At 46.3% G+C, this 18,246-nt stretch overlaps 1 protein-coding gene across 2 annotated transcripts in view; it reads left to right on the top strand.

The window, feature by feature from the left end:
• FEZ1 (fasciculation and elongation protein zeta 1) overlaps positions 1 to 18,246 on the top strand; it is a 77,450-nt gene that overhangs the window by 25,365 nt on the left and 33,839 nt on the right. Inside the window, exons 1-2 of one of the 2 annotated variants that reach the window (XM_059675781.1) lie at positions 9,049 to 9,241; positions 15,093 to 15,437. In XM_059675781.1, coding sequence (XP_059531764.1) covers positions 15,127 to 15,437 — 311 coding nt within the window. In that variant the 5' untranslated portion in view covers positions 9,049 to 9,241; positions 15,093 to 15,126. Of the gene's footprint in view, positions 1 to 9,048; positions 9,242 to 15,092; positions 15,438 to 18,246 lie in introns of those variants that run through there. The other variant, XM_059675782.1, reaches the window with a different exon arrangement.

The raw sequence follows: 18,246 nt of genomic DNA, 5'->3' as shown, positions 1-18,246 counted from the left end.
CCAATTACGGCATCAGCTGACATCAGTAACAATAAGGCTCATGATTGGAAGAAGCCTGTTTGACAAGGTATGGGCAGATACGCACCCGTGCAGCTCCCTCCTTAGCTTACTTCTATGTATAAGACACCCCTCAATTTTTAGTCTAATGATTTTAGAAAAAAATAGCATCTTATATATGGAAAAATACAGTATTACTGTTACCATTTTAGATATGATGGAATCAAAGCAAAAGAGAAATAAGTTGCCTAAGTATGATGTCAGGGATTTCCCCCTCAATGAAGAGACATTTAGGAAATTAGCCCTCTTCACCCAGGAATTAAAGAAGCAATACATTTATGGCAGATTTAAAAATAGAGGTTTGGACTGATTCTGCTGAGCCCAGGAATTAGAACAAAATTTAGAGAATCCCTCCTTCGCTAGAGATTCAGACCAAGGGACTCGCTTGTTAAGCTACCAGACCTATTAGAACTCAGCAATTTGCTAAGACCTAAGTACTTTTTTTATTTTTTCCATTTTTTAACAGCTTTATTGAGATATACTTCACATATCATACATTTCACTCATTTAAAATATGTAACTCAATGCTTTTCAATCATCATCACATTCTAATTTAAAAGAACCATTTTTTTTTGCCTCAAAAAAACGAACCATACCCATTAGCTGTCACTGTCCATTCCCACCTCTCTTTCCCAGCCCTAGGCAAACAGTAATCTTTCTGTCTCTATAGATGACCATTTTGAACTTTTGATGTTAATTGAATTATACAGTATGTAGCTTTTTGTGTCTGACTTCTTTCACTTAGCACATGTTTTCAAGGTTTATTCATGTTATAGCATATATCAGCACTTCATTTCTTTTATAGCAAAACTAGAGGCCTGGTGCACGACATTCATGCACTGGATGGGGGGCGCTCCCTCAGCCCAGCTTGCGCCCTCTCATAGTCCGGGACCCCAGAGGGGTCCTTAGCGCTGCAGAGACTGGAGAGGCTCCCGCCACCTCCGCTGCGCTCACCAGCTTTGAGCCTGACTTCTGGCTGAGTGGAGCTCCCCCTGTAGGAGCGCAATGACCACCAGGGGGCAGTTCCTGCAATGAACGTCTGCCCCCTGGTGGTCAGTGCATGTCATAGCGGCTGGTCGTTCTGCCGTTTTTTCTGCTGTTTGGACGATTTGCATATTAGCCTTTTATTATATAGGATAGGATAATATTCCAACCTGGCCAGTGCGGCTCAGTGCTTGAGGTTCAACCTATGAACCAGGAGGTCATGGTTTGATTCCTGGTCAGGGCACATGCCTGGGTTGTGGGCTCGATCCCCAGTAGGGAGCGTACAGGAGGCTGCCAATCAATACTTCCCTTTCATCAGTAATGTTTCTAACGCTCTCTACCTCTCCCTTACTCTCTGAAATTAATAAAAATATATTTTTAAAATAATATTTCATTGTATGAATATACCACATTTTGATGAATAATTCATCGGTTGATGGACTTTTTGCTTGTTTTTAGTTTTTGGCTATTTGAATAACACTGATATGAACATTCCTATCATATGTTTTTTATATATAATTTGGTAGCTCTATGTTTGGGTCATATGATGTTATAGATATAATTTGGTAATTCTATGTTTGTTTTTCTTAAAAATATATTTGATTGGGTTGTTGTTTTTTACAGAGAGGAAGGGAGAGGGATAGAGAGTTAGAAACATCGATGAGAGAGAAACATCGATCAGTTGCCTCCTGCACAGCCCCCACTGGGGATGTGCCTGCAACCAAGGTACATGCCCTTGACTGGAATCGAACCTGGGACCCTTGAGTCCGCAGGCTGACACTCTATCCACTGAGCCAAACCAGTTAGGGCTGGGTTTTTTAAATTGTAGTAAAATGCATATAACATAACCCTGACTGGGTTGTTCAGTTGCTAGCGCATCGTCCCGATATACCAAGATTGTAGGTTCGATTCCCAGCCCGGGCATATACAAGGAGCAACCAATAAATGCATAAATAAGTGGAACAAATCTCTCTCTCTGTTCATCTCTGTCTCTAAAAAATCAATCTATAAAAAGAACAAAAACTTAAAAAAACACACTACACCACATAAAATTTACTATCTCAGCCATTTTTAAGTATATAGTTCAATAATATTAAGTATATTCATATTGTTATGCAACCAATCTCCAGAACTTTTCCACCTTGTAATTAAAGTCTGTCCTCATTAAATAACAACTCCCCATTTCCTCCTCCCTCCAACCCCTGGCAACCATTATTTCACTTTCTGTTTCTGTGAATTTACTCTGGATACCTCCTGTACGTGGAATCATGTAGTATTTGTTTTTTTGTGACTGGTTTATTTCCGTTAGCGTAATGTCTTCAAGTTTCATCCATGTTATAGCATGTGTCAGAATTTCCTTCCTTTTTAAGGCTCAATAGTATTCCATTGTATGGTTATATCACATTTTGTTTATCCATTCATCCACCAATGGACATTCGGGTTGTTTCCATCTCTTGTCTATTGTAAATTATGCTGCTATGAACATGGATATATCAGGGAGGAAACACTTTTCCTTCACTCTCTTAAATCCAGTACCTGGAGCCTATGATTAAACTGACAAAAGAGAGATTAATAGGATAAAAAGCACATAATTTTTATGAACATTTATGTGCACAGAAATTCACAAGAAAAAAAGAAGTAAAACTTAAAGTAGCATTTAGCTCTGGGGGCTTATATATCCTTTTAACAAGGGAAAGAGAGTTTGAGCTTCAATGGATAATAACTCGTGGGGAAGTGACTAGACAATACATGGGTGACTAATGGAATATAAGGTCTGTTTATGCAAATTCACATGGGTATCCACTCCCCATCTTTGAGGATAAGAATCACTTTTCTCCCCTCGTAGTTGGGAAGGAGCACGTTCCTCAAAGAGAAGTTGATGCTCTGCTTCCAGGCATAGAAGGTAACTATATTTTTTTGAGGAATTGCCATTTATTTTTTAAATATCTTTTTATTATTGATTTCAGGGAGGAAGGGAGATGGAGAGAGAGAGAGCTAGAAACATCAATGATGAGAGAGAATCATTGATTGGCTGCCTCCTGCACACCCCACACTGGGGATCCAGCCCACAACCCAAGCATGTGCCCTGACCCAGAATTGAACCCTGACCACCTGGTTCATGTTCAACCACTGAGCCACACCGGCTGGTAAATTGCCATTTTTTATTTGACAATTGATAGAAACAGAGAGAGAAAAAATACTCACTATAGCAAAATCTGTACAAAGTAAAGTGTGTTTCAAAAATGAAGTGCTACAACTATCTGAGACAAACCAGTAACAAAAACTGTATTTTAAAAAGAAAAAAATAGCCCTAGCCTGTTTGGCTCAGTGGATAGAGCACCAGCCTGCAGACTGAAGGGTTCCAGGTTCAATTCCGGTCAAGGGCACAGACCTCTGTTGCAGATTCCTCCCATATCAATGTTTCTCTCTGTCTTTCCCTCTCTCTGAAAACCAGTGGAGAAATATCTTCAGGTGAGGATTAAAAAATAAGTATTTTGATTTTGGAATTGTGAATGACTAAAAATTTTTTTTCTTTACTTCTGAATTTTACATGAAAATACATGTCCTTATATTTGAGAGAAAACAAACTCTGTGTTTTCTTTAAAGGGTGATGTGGCTTAGACTCGTCAGTCCGGGGGGTGGGGGGGACACCATAAGGAGAAAAGCAGTTTCTCAGACAAGCTATCCAATGGAGGAGGCAGCAGAGCATGTTTTGCATGTTGCCATTTTTCTGGCTGGACAACGAGCCCAGATGTATCAGCGTATTTACATATTAACAGGATCCTCACAATGTGGTGCCCATTGGACTCCACACCAGGCACAACAATGGATTTGAACTAGTGCCAGGCGCCTCTCTCCCGGTTTAGGGACTAGAGAACTTGAGTGGAGGCAGCGAGATTTGGTCCAGGGTCCAGCCTAGAGACACCAAGATAAACAAGATCTGTTCTCCAACATTCCCGGGGCTGAGGCACCGCCTCCGTCCCTTTTTGCCCTGGGGCAATATTGGTCTCCTTTTCTCCTCCGGTGGGTAAGCCCTGCCTGTTGGAATGCAGCAGCTCTTCCTAGTAACCATGGGAACCTTATTGGCATGGCAACCTGGCAGCTTCCATGAAAGGCAGCAGTGGGGGAAAGGATGGAAGTGGAGGGAGGCAGTTCTGTAGAAAAAGGGAGGGGTGAGCAGCCTTCCCTCCTGCTGAGGAGAGAAAAAAAAAAAGAGGAGGAAAAGATGTCCCGCTCTCTGGATGGTCCTAAGAAGCCCTTGAGGAGTTCGGGCCTCACCCCAAAATCCAGCTCAGGAGGGGACTGGGGCAGGCCTATCAGCCAAACCGGGTACCAAGACGTAGACCTATTGGTGCCTTTGTGTCCTACCACGTGGCTCAGCAGGAACAGGGGCTGGGAGACACATCGCACCGCACGCGAGCAAATCCTGGTGTTAAGTTTTGATTGCCGGCAAAACAGCACACGGAGCTTTTGTTGGGCTCTGAGAATCCAAGCACCTTTCGTTGAAGACGCGTAGGGATGAGGGCATTTTCAAGCAGCAGCTAAAGCAAGAAAGGAACCTGTGCAGTAAGGCTCAGGAAGGCTGAGAATGTAGTCAACACAGAAACAAACGCGGTCCACTAGGGAGAAAGGACTGGGCTTACTCAGAATCCTTGTCGTCACTCGTTTCTCTGTGGACAGGGTGTGAACCGGGGCTATTCTGGGCTTTGGAATCAGATGGCCCTGAGTTGGAACCCTGGTCTCCACCTCAGCGACTCTGTCTCCAAGTCCATTTCCTTTCCCTCAAGACAGAGGATAATAATAGCTACTCTAGAGCAGCACTGTGAACATCAAAGGAGATTTTTAAAGGCTTAGTCAACAGTAATATTAGTTAACGTTCTGTGCATCCGCCTTGGCTGGCCTGGCGCCAGTGTGTGCCATAGCGTGGTTGTCCGGAAGGTCGTCCGGAAGGTCGTCCAGACGGTCATTCTGCTGTTCGGTCGTTCGGTTGATTTGCATATTAGCTTTTATTATTATAGATACTTCAGGATCCATCAGTGATTTTGGGGTCAATTTAAACAAATATGTGATTGGTTTTTGGAAGAAAATGTAGAGTGTAATTCCATTAAATTTAAGAGCAGGGAAGGATTTTATTGGAAGCCCTTTATAGTTTAGAATTCAGTGGTTCTCAACCTTCTGGCCCTTTAAATACAGTTCCTCATGTTGTGACCCAACCATAAAATTATTTTTGTTGCTACTTCATAACTACAATGTTGCTACTGTTATGAATTGTAATGTAAATATCTGATATGCAGGATGGTCTTAGGCGACCCCTGTGAAAGGGTCATTTGACCGCCAAAGGGGTTGCGACCCACAGGTTGAGAACCGCTGGTTTAGATGAAGAAATTGAAGTTCAGAAAAACTAAGCCATTTTCTCTAAGCCATGAAGCTGGCTAATGGGGAAGTAGACATTGAAATCCTAAACCCCTGACTCCCAGTCTACAGAGGTTTTTCCGATTTACGGACACCACGTGCCCTTCTCATCTCCTCCCTTCGATGTAGTTTCCTGTCCTTCAGTGTGGCCTCGATAATCAGACCAGCCATCATTGTTTTACAGTTCTGTAAGACACTAGCTGGGGATCCCTCCTAGCTCTTGCAAATAATATAGAGTGTATTACTTAAAATGAATAAAATATTTTTCTGTTCCAAACAAGGTTTACAAAAGGATTTAAGAATAGTTCCTATTTACTTCCTTTAGTTGTAAAGAGTTGCTATTATCAGACTTCGGGGTAACCTTTTCTAATAGGCAATGAGGAGCTTCCTTTGATTTATGCATTTGCATTTTGTTCATGCTCATCATTACACCCAATGAACAAATTCCTAAGCTGGGGGGAAAAAATCTGTATTTATTTGGCTATGCAAATCTGCAAAATCATCAGGTTTTGAATGGTCATACATTGCCACGCCTGTCAAAGCTTCTGGTTTTACACTTGTTCTGTATCTTACTGCTGTATGTGTTTCTCATCAATTTCCCACACATTCTAGGTGTTGGATCAATATCTAACAATGAGTTTTTCCTTTTATAGCTCTCCAAAACCCAGTCACCAAGCCAGTCCAGGCCAAGAATTTTGCAGACTAGCATTTGGTCTCTGTATTTTATTTATTTTTATTTTTAAATATATTTTTATTGATTTCACAGAGGAAGGGAGAGGGAGAGAGAGAGATAGAATCATTGATTGGCTGCCTCCTGCGTGCCCCCTACATGGGATCGAGCCCACAGCCTGGGCATGTGCCCTTGACCAGAATCGAACCCAGGACCCTTCAGTCTGCACCCACTGATCTGTGCTGATAAACCACCAATAGCCAGAGAAAAGAAGAATAACAGCTTTTTGGGGGGGTGGGGGGAGAAGGGGGCACTGTAGATCTAAAAGCTTCCCCACCCTGGGGACCTCATTTTTCTTATTAAAATTTGTGGTTCTCCTTTATTGAAATATTCAATTCTCTTCTCTTTTTTATAAAATATTTTTATTTATTTCAGAGGAAGGGAGAGGGAGAGAGAGCTAGAAGCATCAATGATGAGAGAGAACCATCAATCAGCTGAATCAAGCCTGCAACCCGGGCATGTGCCCTGACCCGGAATCGAACCGTGACCTCCTGGCTCATAGGTTGATGGTTCAACCACTGAACCATGCCAGCTGGGTGCAGCCTGGCTCAATTCTCTTCTTTATAGAAAAAAAAATTGTCATCACACTTACCCTTATGGGGTTTTCCAATATCTTGAGGGATCTTAGTCTTTACTTGCCAACAAGTTCCTGTATTTTTGTCATTTTACAAAGATGGCTACCCTGGAATTCATTTCTATTCCTGGGGTTGATTTATTGTCAATTTTTCCAATACTGTTCTTTTTTTGTGAAAGCAATATTGTCTTGTCCTTAGTGCATGTGCTTTGTGGTAGGGAGCGATTACCCGCAGGCTAGATGGCTGTGAGTAGTTTTTGAATCATGGGGAATATCCCATTTCCCTTGTGAAAACAAATCGGGGATTTTAATCCACCCGGAAGATTGAGGATGGAGATGAATATAGGCTTGAATTGCATGTTGGTGTTTGAGAACTACCAGTGATGGGAACATCGTCTCAGGATGTCATCTTTATTGACTGGGCTGTGATTGACATAGGTTTTCAATAAAGATTCAGCATCTCATTTCCAGAATGTCATGGAAAACAGGCTGCTTCAAGATGGAACCTTCCTGAGGTGAAGGCCTGGGGAGGGCGCGGAACTGGAGTCGAGAGGGCCAATGGAGGGGGGAGGAGGAAGTCTCTAATACTTCCATCAATAAAGATAAATTTAGAAAAAGATGGAGCCTTCTAAGAAAGATCAAATAGGATGAGTATGATACGTACCATGCTGCCACCAAATTTCTAATCACAGCAAGTCATTTCTAGTTTAAAATCCATTAAGCAAAACAAAACAAAGGACCCGGCAGCCCAGTGAGGTCAAGTTTCCCATCACCAGAGGTGTCTCAAGTAGAAACTGCGTGTAACGTTATATTGGTTTCTGAATCATGTGGATGGTTGGACTAGATGATTGTTAAATGCTTCGTAGACACCAAGAATCTTTGATTCTATTTAAGTAAATTAGGGACCAAAATAAGTTCAGCTCAGGAACTACAATAAGAGCCTAGAATGATAGCGGTGTGATTCCAGGAGCAATTATTTGCCCTGTATCCCCAACAACTAGCAGTTTGTACCCGTGACCCAGCCTTAGTTTTTTCTTACTTGAAGGTGTGTGTGTGCCTTTGTACATACCCAAGCTTTTCTCTGTTGGTTTCCTCTGTATGAAATGAAGCCCTATCTTAGCAGAATGTTCACTTACCCCTTGAAGACCTAAGTCTAAGGTAGTGGTTCTCAACTGGGGTGATTTTGTAACCCCCCTCCCCTACCCCAGGGTTCACTTGATGAAGTCTGGAGATATTTTTGGTTGTTACAACTCAGGGAAGGGGGCAGTGCTAAGGCATCTAGTGGGCAGGGATGCTGCTAAACTTCACACAACTCACGGGACAGCACCCAACAGTAACCACCCAGCCCCAAATATCACCAGTGCTGAGCTTGAGAAACCTTACTGTAAGTCAGCCGACCTTTGGGGCAAGAGTCCCGCTGTCTTCCTCATTATCACATAGCCGTCATAGAAATTTGTTGAAAACACTTTATATCTTCTCTAAACCATTTGTCATTTTTGTTGACCGGGAGTGTCACTGGTTTGGGAAAAAATTTTAAGCTCTAGAAACTCTATGTTTAAATATAAAATTAGACTTACTCTGATTAGAGAGGTGAGGAGGTGGGAATGGCTCACCTCTCAGCCCTTAAGGAGGACTCCTGAAACTCCAACAACAGACAAGCAGCACTTATTGAGCACTTACTATATGCTAGATTCTGGATTGCACACAGGAGGTATGAATATATGTTGAATTATCTTATTTAATTCTAAGGTTGTGTATTAATTTCATATAGATAGGTAGGTAGGTAGGTAGGTAGGTAGATAGATTTCAGAGAGGAAGGGAGAGGGAGATAGAAACATCAGTGATGACAGTCATTTGATCCGCTGCCTCTTGTATGCCCTACACTGGGGATCGAACCCGCAACCAGGGCCTGTGCCCTGACCCAGAATCAAACCGAGCCAGGCTGTCTTAGTTCCTTAGACACCAAGTTATGAAAGTCCAGGAGTCGTTGGAGTGTGTCTGCGGGCATCCGCCTGTCCATCCACTCAGCCACCTCCTCGCTTCTTTAGAGAATTACAGCGTCAGGCCCAGTGAGATTTCCAGGTGGGGAGTTAAGGCTCGCGCGCATCTTGGCGCTTCTGCATATTTCGTGGGGGAAGCAGAAAGGCCGGAGCTGGGGGGACGGGGGCACCTTCTCATAAATATTAATAAAGGCGCCACCTGCTCCAAGGAAGGCTCTGAATGCTAACAAGGAGATGACGCACGGGGCCGCGCTTGCCAGTGGGCGGGAGCCCGAGCGCGGGCGCGCCCCCGGAGCCGGGCACGAGCGCGGGGAGGGGCGAGGGCGGGTGGAGGGGAGCTCGCCGCAGCCTCCGCCGCCGCCGCCTGGCCGCCGCTGCCCCGCCGCTGCCCCGCCGCTGCCCGGCACTGCGCTCCGGCCGTTCTGTGGATGGAGGTGTCCCGCTGAGCCCGGGGACCGCCTCCCTCCGCCAGGACCCGCACAGGTGCAGTCGCGGGGGCGACCTTGGTCCGGACCGACCCACGCCATGGGTGGGGGTTGGACGGGGTGGTGAGGAGGCCCCGCGACCCGGGCTTCGGGGGCCCGCAGGTCGAGGGGAGCCGCAGCCCCGCACCCCCGACGCGTCCCATCCTGGACTCAGAAAGAAAAGCCCGGAGGTGGGCGCTCTCTGCTCTGCCCTTCCCGGGAGCGCAGCGGGGATGCGGGGACTTGGGCAGTGCCGGCAGCATCCGAGCCTGGGCCCCCCGCCAGGCTGGTGTGTGTGTGTGTGTGTGTGTGTGTGTGTGTGTGTGTGTGTGCGCATCCGCGCGTGTGACTGAGGGTGACAGTGCTGTGTGTGCGTGCGTGTAACCAGAGCGCGCTGTGTGTGTGTGTGTGTGTGTGTGTGCGCGCTCCCACGCGCACCCGGGCGGGGGTGCATGTGTGTATGTATGTGTGTATGTGACAGTGTGTGTGTATGTGACAGTGTGTGTGTGTGTGTGTGTGTGTGTGTGTGTGTGTGTGTGCCTGAGCACGCGGTCTGGGGCCGGCGAGCAGGGGACTGCCCGGTGTTGTCACCCAGCAGCCACCGAGCAGCGGGTGGGTGCCTCCTTTCAAGACCGTTATCTGGCCCGTCACCATAAAGCTCCAGTCATCTCTGCCCTTAGTAACCCGCGCCGCCCCCGCTGTGCCCTCCCTGGGGTGCCAGGCCTTCCCCAGGACCGGGCATTCCTGAGGGGTCAGCGCCCTGGCCGCTGCCACAGACGCTGGGGAGCAACTGTTGGGCCACAGAACAGGTCGGAGAAAGGACGAGTGTGGGCTCAGGGCCGGGCTCAGGGCCCCCAGCTGGACCCAGCGCTGAACAGAGCCCAGGGTGGGGGTGATGATCACAGCCCCCTATTTGCTCTTGCTAGCCCTTCCCTCCTTGCCGACCCCCTCCTTGCCTATCGACACCCCCAAATCCCCATCATGTTTGGCCAAAAGGGCCAGTGGAATGTGTGCCGCGGCGGGATGAGCCAGGCTTTCTTGGAGTGCCAGCCATTGTGCTGCTTGGCGGAGCCTTTATTTGCCCTAACAGCCCAGGGGCGGAGGGCAGGGGGGGATGAGAGATGAGGGTGAATGGAGCAGCAGGAGGAGGGAGCAGGGGGAAGCAGAACCGCAAAGGCGTTGCTGGCTTATATGCAGTGAAGTACTCTTTCCGTCAAAACGTGAAGCTGGCACAATCACGTATTCTGATTGGGTTTTGCTGAGTAGCAGCAGGAAAACTGAAGGTGCATCCGTGGAAGGAGGTTCTAGGGAGGTGGTGGCGGGGGTGCGGCACACAGAATCTATTGATTTATGGGGCAAGTAATGGGAAGAAGGGGGGATGGCAATGGAGGCCGCTGGAGGCACGGTGAATTCCCTGCTGCTCTGCTCCGCTCAGCAAAGCAGGGGCTGGAAATGTGCCTCAGCCCCAAGCTGCGGCCCGTGCACCCTTATACGGCAGGAGCGGCTTCTGGGCTTCCTGCTGGGCCTCTGTTAAGCTCCGGGATGCCTTTTCTTCCCCAAATTGCACTACCTGTCGGGAGCCAAAATAAGTGGAGTAGATAATAGGACATAACCAAACGATAGTCCTGTACTCTGTTCTGTGATAAAGAGAAAAAGCCTTTTATGGTTCCTTCTTTCTGCCATTCTCCATGCATTCTTTTAAAAATCGACTTTGGAAGCATCGAGAAAGGGGATAAGTGGTCAATTACTTCAACTGTAGCTTTTTAAAAATATATATATATTTTTATTGATTTCAGAGAAGGAAGGGAGAGGGACAGAGAGATAGAAACATCAATGATGAGAGAATCATTGATTGGCTGCCTCCTGCACGCCCCCTACCAGGGATCGAGCCCCCAACCCCGGCATGTGCCCTTGACCAGAATCGAACCTGGGACCCTTCAGTCCGCAGGCCCACACTCTGTCCACTGAGCCAAACCGGCTAGGGCTCAACCCCAGCGTTTAAGGGGAGGAGGCCTCCCTGATGCAAGAGCAGGACATTTCAGTTTGGGGGTAAAGGCACCCAACCAAGAGAGAAGAGCAAAGGAAGGGGGGCTAAAGGAAGGGGAGTAACGGGCACCATTTCAAGAAGGGCTGCCAGCCCCAACCCAGAGGCCCCTCCCCAGGACCACGGTAGGGCCAGTGAGAATGCCTGGCTCTCATCTCCTCTACCACGGCCTGGCTCTCTCTGCCAGGCTGGGCTCAGGTTGGGTGCTGAGTGGCTTCTGGTCCCAAGCTCAGGCTTTCCGTTTTAGCATCACCTCCAGCTGGCCATTCATGTGGAGCCTCTTGGCTTCTAGGCAGTGAATCGATGAAAAGAAATCAGGCCATGTTATGGGTTACGATCATGTTTCTGAACTCTAGAACTGTGATATCCATTTCCTCTTTAATAAACCAGATGAAGCCATTTCTCTAGAGCAGGGGTGGGCAAACTTTTTGACTCGAGGGCCACAACGGGTTCTTAAACTGGACCGGAGGGCCGGAACAAACGCATGGATGGAGTGTTTGTGTGAACTAATATAAATTCAAAGTAAACATCATTCCATAAAAGGGTACGGTCTTTTTTTTTAGTTTTATTCATTTCAAACTGGCCGGATCCGGCCCGCGGGCCGTAGTTTGCCCACGGCTGCTCTAGAGTCTGCATGGGCCGAGGATAGGCGCTTTCAGCATAATCTTCCTGTTGCCAACACTCAAAACTCAGTCTTAGTCCTAGATTGCCCTCTCGTTGCCAGTCAATGAGTATAGACGGTGCCACTTCAAATCAGCACCCCCTTGGTATCTCCTACTCCGTCCAGCGCCCCCTCTCTCCTGGAGAAGCGTGCACGTTTAAAGGAAACGTAAAATTTCGGGACAGCGGCTGGGTCACTTTATGTCTCTCTGAAATGGGACCTGGGATCCAAGAGGCTTTGAATGAATCGAAAAGATGGTGCCTTAGCGAACAAGGTGAAAACGCTCACTTAGCAATAAACAGTTCTCTCATTTGAGAGGCATTCTGAAGCCTGGACTGTCACGGCAAGGATTGTTTTTCTTTCACTCGGAGCATTCTCACTCCACATCTCCATGTAACCAAGTTACTCTCGTTTTCCTACAACCACTGGCATTTATTGGGCCCTGTCTGTTCCATGCACTGTGCTTCCCATTTCAAAGTTGATCTCTTTTTACTCCACCAGATAACGACTGTTCAGCGTAAGCACTATTCTAAACCCATTTATAGGTGAGGAGACTGAAGCGAGAGGCTGGCGATTTGCCCCACGTCTCAGAGCTGGGAAGTGACAGGACCAGGATGGGAATCTGGAGTCCAGGCTTTTGACCACCACAGAGTCCTGCCTCCATCAGCACAAACCCTCAGCAGTAAAACCTTCCCTGCTCTCCGCTGCACTCTGTGATCTTCCCTAAACTTACTTTGGCACTAAAGGATTCCTAATTTTGTTCAAAATATAGTTTCAGAGAGAGGAAGGGAGAGGGAGGGAGAGATAGAAACATCAGTGATGAGAGAGAATCATTGATCGGCTGCCTCCTGCACGCCCCCTACTGGGGATCGAGCCCATGTGTCCTGACTGGACTCAAACATGACCTCCTGGTTCATAGGCCCGATGCTCAACCACGGAGGCATACCAGCTGGACAGGATTCCTACTCTTTTCTGTGCCATGAGCCCATTTGGCCATATAAAAGAGAGCCCGTGGGGTCTGTAGACTAAGTGAGGAATCCCTGACTGACAATTAGTTGTGTATTGCTCTATAGCTGTGTTGCCCAATAGGGTAGCCGCTAGCCACACGTGGCTATTGGGCACTGGAGAGGTGGGTCGTCCAAATGGAGACTAACTGTAATTGTAAAACATACCCTGGATGTCAAAGACTTAGTTTGGAAAAAGGATGTAAGATGGATCATCAGTATTTTAAAATATGGATTACAATTTGAAATGGTGATATCCTGGACATGCTGGATTAAATAAAATATATTATTATAGTTAAATTATTAATTACGTTAGTATGTTATTAAAATTAACTTCCAAAGGTATTAGTTCTATACCAACACCTTCATCTTAACAAATGAGCTCATCGGGACCCACGATGCTTATCCTTGAGCCAGACATTGGCAGGTCTGTTGGCTCTTAAGCCTGTGTTCTTTCCAGGATATCAAACTGCCCTTACTTCCTTTTCTATGCGAAGGTCTTATCGTGCTGCCTCTGTGAACTGTGAACGCTCAGAATACGTTGGATGTGATGCTGACTTACCACCAGTAAAAACCCAGGAAAAGCCGTCCAGGTCCTCACCCGGTGTGCCCTTTGCTTCCCTCATTTAGAGTTTTAAATGTTATAGACAGAGATGGAGAGTGAGATCCTAGGGCAAGTCCCGTGGTTTTTGCTGTCTGTCTGGTTCTCCTGGAATAGTGGTTCCCATTTAAGCATCTGACTGCGTCAAGAATCGCAGCGACGGGAGAGCAAAGCTGGGTTGCCCTTCTATGTTACAAGGAAGGAAGTTTTGTGCGCAGAGGAGGGTATGACCGATAATGATACGTGTGCTGCCTGAGACTGAGAATGAGAAACTGTCTTGGATGCGAAGATCATTTCTCAGCCGGGTACACATTGATCGATCGCCTGGCCACGGGCAAGTGTGTGCTAGGAGCCCGGGAGGATATTCAGAGGATGTCAGTGTCCTTGAGGGATTTAGATTCAAATTGGGGGAGGGCTTGGAGGTGCAAACGGATGGATGAATCACAGGTGAAGGCAGTGTATGAAGAGTGCCCGGAGCTGTTGGAAATGAAGGGAGGCCAGAGCCTGCAGCCTCCCCCGGGCACAGAGGCCAAGATGGTGGTTGTGGACTCTGGTTCTGGAACAATGGGGAACACATGGGTGGTTGGGTCTGTCTTTTATGGATACTAGATCATTTAATCCATTCCTCCAGTCCTGGCTATGCTCCGTGTCTGGGAGAAACCTCGGGTGCTCGTATGAAAGTCTCTATTAGTGTTCTGTTAGTCTGTTATGTATTGACGAAGGTAGTAATAGCGAGGCCCATGACCTGCTATCCAAAATCCTTGGGGCCAGGCATGTTTCAGAATTTAGATGATCTCAACATTTGGAAGGCAGTGATAGAGTGCATATTCTGCAAAGCATGCCCTGGGGACCGGGGCAACAATCTCTATACATTTAAAAAAAATTAATATTTCTGCGGCAAAACGCACGAAGTGGGCTAACTTAAAACCATAAGCAGCTTTCATATTCATGTGAATCAGGTTTGGCTGCCACATGAGCTTAGCTTCAGGTCAGGTTTGTCCACCAAATAAGTTATGACGAACTTCCAGTGTTCAGAGCACGTGGTTAAGGATACGGACACATTTTGAACAACATTGACGTTTATTGTCTGCCAGCCACTGTCCTGAGCTCTTCCCTGTGTTTACTCCTTTTACCCGATGACAACCCTTTGAGGTGGGTCCTGTTATTACGTCTCTGTCTTGGGAGGAATTAAAGGAAGCACAGAGAAGTTAAGAAACTTGCCAAGGACGAAGCTGGGAAGGGGCAGACCAGGATGCGAGCCTGGGCGGTCTGGCCCAGGGGCTGCACACGGCGCCACAATGCCTTGGGTTTTTAGAGAAGGGACTTAGAAGCAGGTATACCTCTCAAGTGTCTTCTACGTAGATGAGCGTTACTCATACCGACAATGATATTTGAACTCCTTAAGTGCGTGGTAATGAGCAAGCGCAGGAGCGACGGACGCCCGTTAAGTGGACTCTGTTTTCAGAGACACAGAGTAATGGAATATGTGATTCCGTTCCCTCAGCAGGGCTGGCCCCAACGCCCAGTCCAAACTCACATTAGCTTGTTTATCTCTTCCAGAGACACGAATCCCGAAGGTTGCAGCGGCGCCAGAATGGAGGCCCCACTGGTGAGTCTGGATGAAGAGTTTGAGGACCTCCGGCCCTGCTGCTCAGAGGAACCGGAGGAGAAGCCACGGTGTCTGTACGGCTCCTCGCCCCTCCACCTGGAGGACCCCTCCCTGTCTGAGCTGGAGAATTTCTCCTCTGAAATAATCAGCTTCAAGTCCATGGAGGACCTGGTGAACGAATTCGACGAGAAGCTGAATGTCTGCTTCCGGAACTACAATGCCAAGACCGAGAACCTGGCTCCCGTGAAGAACCAGTTCCAGATCCAGGAGGAGGAGGAGACGCTGCGGGACAAGGAGTAAGACGTCTTGGTTGCCCTCTCCTGCTTCATACAAGAGCCCTGTGGTCTGGGGCCCCTTGACACAGACCTAGATTCTGTCTGTGAGCTCCTGGCTTCTTACTACCTTTTCGTGTCAGTGGGGCAGTGCTCGCCCTGGTAGTGGCTGACATTGTTCTGTCGGATCCCCTCGTAGTCACCTGTAGGGCTTTCTTCAGTTGAAACATTAAAGAAGTGAAGGGATTTTAGGAAATAGAAAGTTTCCCCTAGATACAAAATAGAATTTCGGGAGCATGGTAAACTTGGGGGGTGGGGGGATCTATCTTCAACTTTCTTTCTTTTTTTCATTCATTCATTCATTCATTCTTTCTTTTAAAATATATCTTTATTGATTTCAGAGAGGAAGGGAGAGGGAAACAAATCTGTGTCTTACTATTATATCCCCACTGTCTGATGTAGTGCTTGGTGTGTAGTAAGTGATCAAATGATATTTTTGAGTGACATATTGACTATTGAATGAATTGAATGGCAATACTAGCTAGCCTTGTAGGTATACATACAGTGTTTCTAGCTAGGGCTACCCCATTTCTGTCTTTTCTTTTTCATGAACGCTCACCTGAAGGCCTGGGCATGGAGGACATTTCACTCTGGTGGCCAGCACTATCACAGTGGACTGTATGTTATTCCATTTCAAGTTTCAAACCAATTCTTTTTAGATACTGAGACTGTTATAATTTGACTCTTTTAAGTCAAAAAAAGGATGACTGTGGGGCTTTATTAAACAGAGTATTTTTTCACTCTAGTCCATTGCACCGGGCAATGAACTAGAAATATAAAGACTTATGAATTCTAATGTTCAGACTCTCACTAACTCGCTGTGTGACCTTGGGCTAGTCACTAACTCTAGTTGACTGCCTGGGTCCTCATCTTTGAAACCTCCGGGGCTCAGTCTTGATGAAGCAGGACTAAGGACTGGCAAAGAACCTAATTTCTCACCTCACCCAGGCTGCGCTCTGAAAATGACTTTTCATGATGTGTCCAATTCCTTTTGCTTCCAACAAATCATCTCTCCCCTATTTAACCCCCGTCTGCCTCATTAAGGATGGAGGCCCAGCCAGCAAGTAGCACATTAGCAGAGGCCACTCAATGTCAATTACCCTCACATGGGATTAGTGTCTTATCCTGACTTTCCCGACTTACCTGCCTCATTGACTGACTCAGCTAACAGACTAAAGGTTGAATCATTCCTTAGAGATAAAAGTATGATTTGGGGGTAGTGTTGAGGGAGGAATCTGGGAAGAGAGAAATTAACATTGTGGTCAGTGTATCTGAATCTTTACAACTTAAAATAAAAATGAGCATTCAACTACATACTTTGTTTTTTAGACACCTATTCAGATATTTTAACTGTAAAAGATGATGAGGCAAAGGAAGAAGATAATTTAATAGCTGACTTGATTGTGGTTCTCCGGCATAGCTCTAGGGTTCCAATAAACTTGCTTAGGTTTAGTATTTGGAGGGATAGTTCATCTACAAATGAATTGAAAGTGTTTTGGGTGGGATAGAGCTAAACGATAGAACCTTAAAAAAATGAAATTTTTGGTCAAACTAACCTCCTGAAGAAAGCACCAACCAGAAAGCAAATGCAGTGGTTCTCTTTGAAGGTTTGGTTCCTTTCATTCCCATTGGGAACTGTTTGGCTAACGGAATTGGTGGAGCTATCAGCTTATCTCTGATTCACCAGGGCATGGGGGCATTAAACCAGAGTCAGACTTGAATTTATAGCTCCTGTTTTTAAATTTAGAAACTATTTCAGAATCTCTTCTTTGCTTACTAGTGTATGTGATCAACCTTCCCTTTGTCATAAGAGATTGAACCTGGAGGCCCGAGGTTCTTAGGGGCCTACAAAATGGGAAGGGACAGTTCTCCCTCTGCCCCCCCACCCACCTCCTGGGGTCCCTCTCAGCCTTCTTACAAGTGCCCTGGAGACAGAGGGATCAGCCGTGTGAGAACTAACAGATTTCTTGTTCTGCAGACAACCTGCATCAGCCACACTTAACGTTGAAGACAAGTACTGGTAAATACCAAATAATCAGATAGGAAAAGATGACAGATAACTGATTTCTTAGGAAGGTTAATTCTCTTCTTCCTCCATAGAGAAGGCACAGATCGTATTAATTGTATTTAAGCATTATAAAGAATCCGAAAAGTTGTTCAAAGTCATTCATGTGCTAGTAATTAATTATTCTTGAGTATTAACTGCAAAAGTGTTTCCATGTTTGCTTGGTTTTTAAATTTATTTTACTATTTATCTGTTTGTTTTTCAATATCATTTTTTAAAAATCCTCACCCGAGGGTATTTCCCATTGATTTTTAGAGAGAGTGGAAGAGAGAGGGAAAGACAGAGAGAAATATCGACGTGAGAGAAACATTGATTGGTTGCCTCCTGCACTCGCCCTGGAGCCTGCAACTGAGGTATGTGGCCTTGACCGGAATCGAACCCAGGATCCTTCAGTCTGCAGGCTGATGCTCTAGCCACTGAGCGAAACCGGCTAGGGCGAGTGTATCCATGGTAACATACATCTAAGTGTGGGTATTGTTGGCTAGATGCAAATGAACCACTAGACAAGGGCTGTAGTCAGCCTAGAGGATTCAGGGAAATGTTACCAAGTTGGAATTCTAATAAGGCCTGTGCACTGTCTACCATATTGTCAGGAATAGGTATGTAGGGGTGTGGGGGGGGGGGGCGCGGGGAGGGTAGCTGGACTAATGTAGCCTTGATGGCTGCGTTGCCAGTTTCAGACCTGAGTTTTTGTCTAGGTGTATTATC

This window comes from Myotis daubentonii, chromosome 19 (genome assembly GCF_963259705.1).
Source record: "Myotis daubentonii chromosome 19, mMyoDau2.1, whole genome shotgun sequence".
NCBI classification, from domain to species: Eukaryota; Metazoa; Chordata; class Mammalia; order Chiroptera; family Vespertilionidae; genus Myotis; species Myotis daubentonii.
This window is presented reverse-complemented; position numbering and strand designations above follow the sequence as displayed.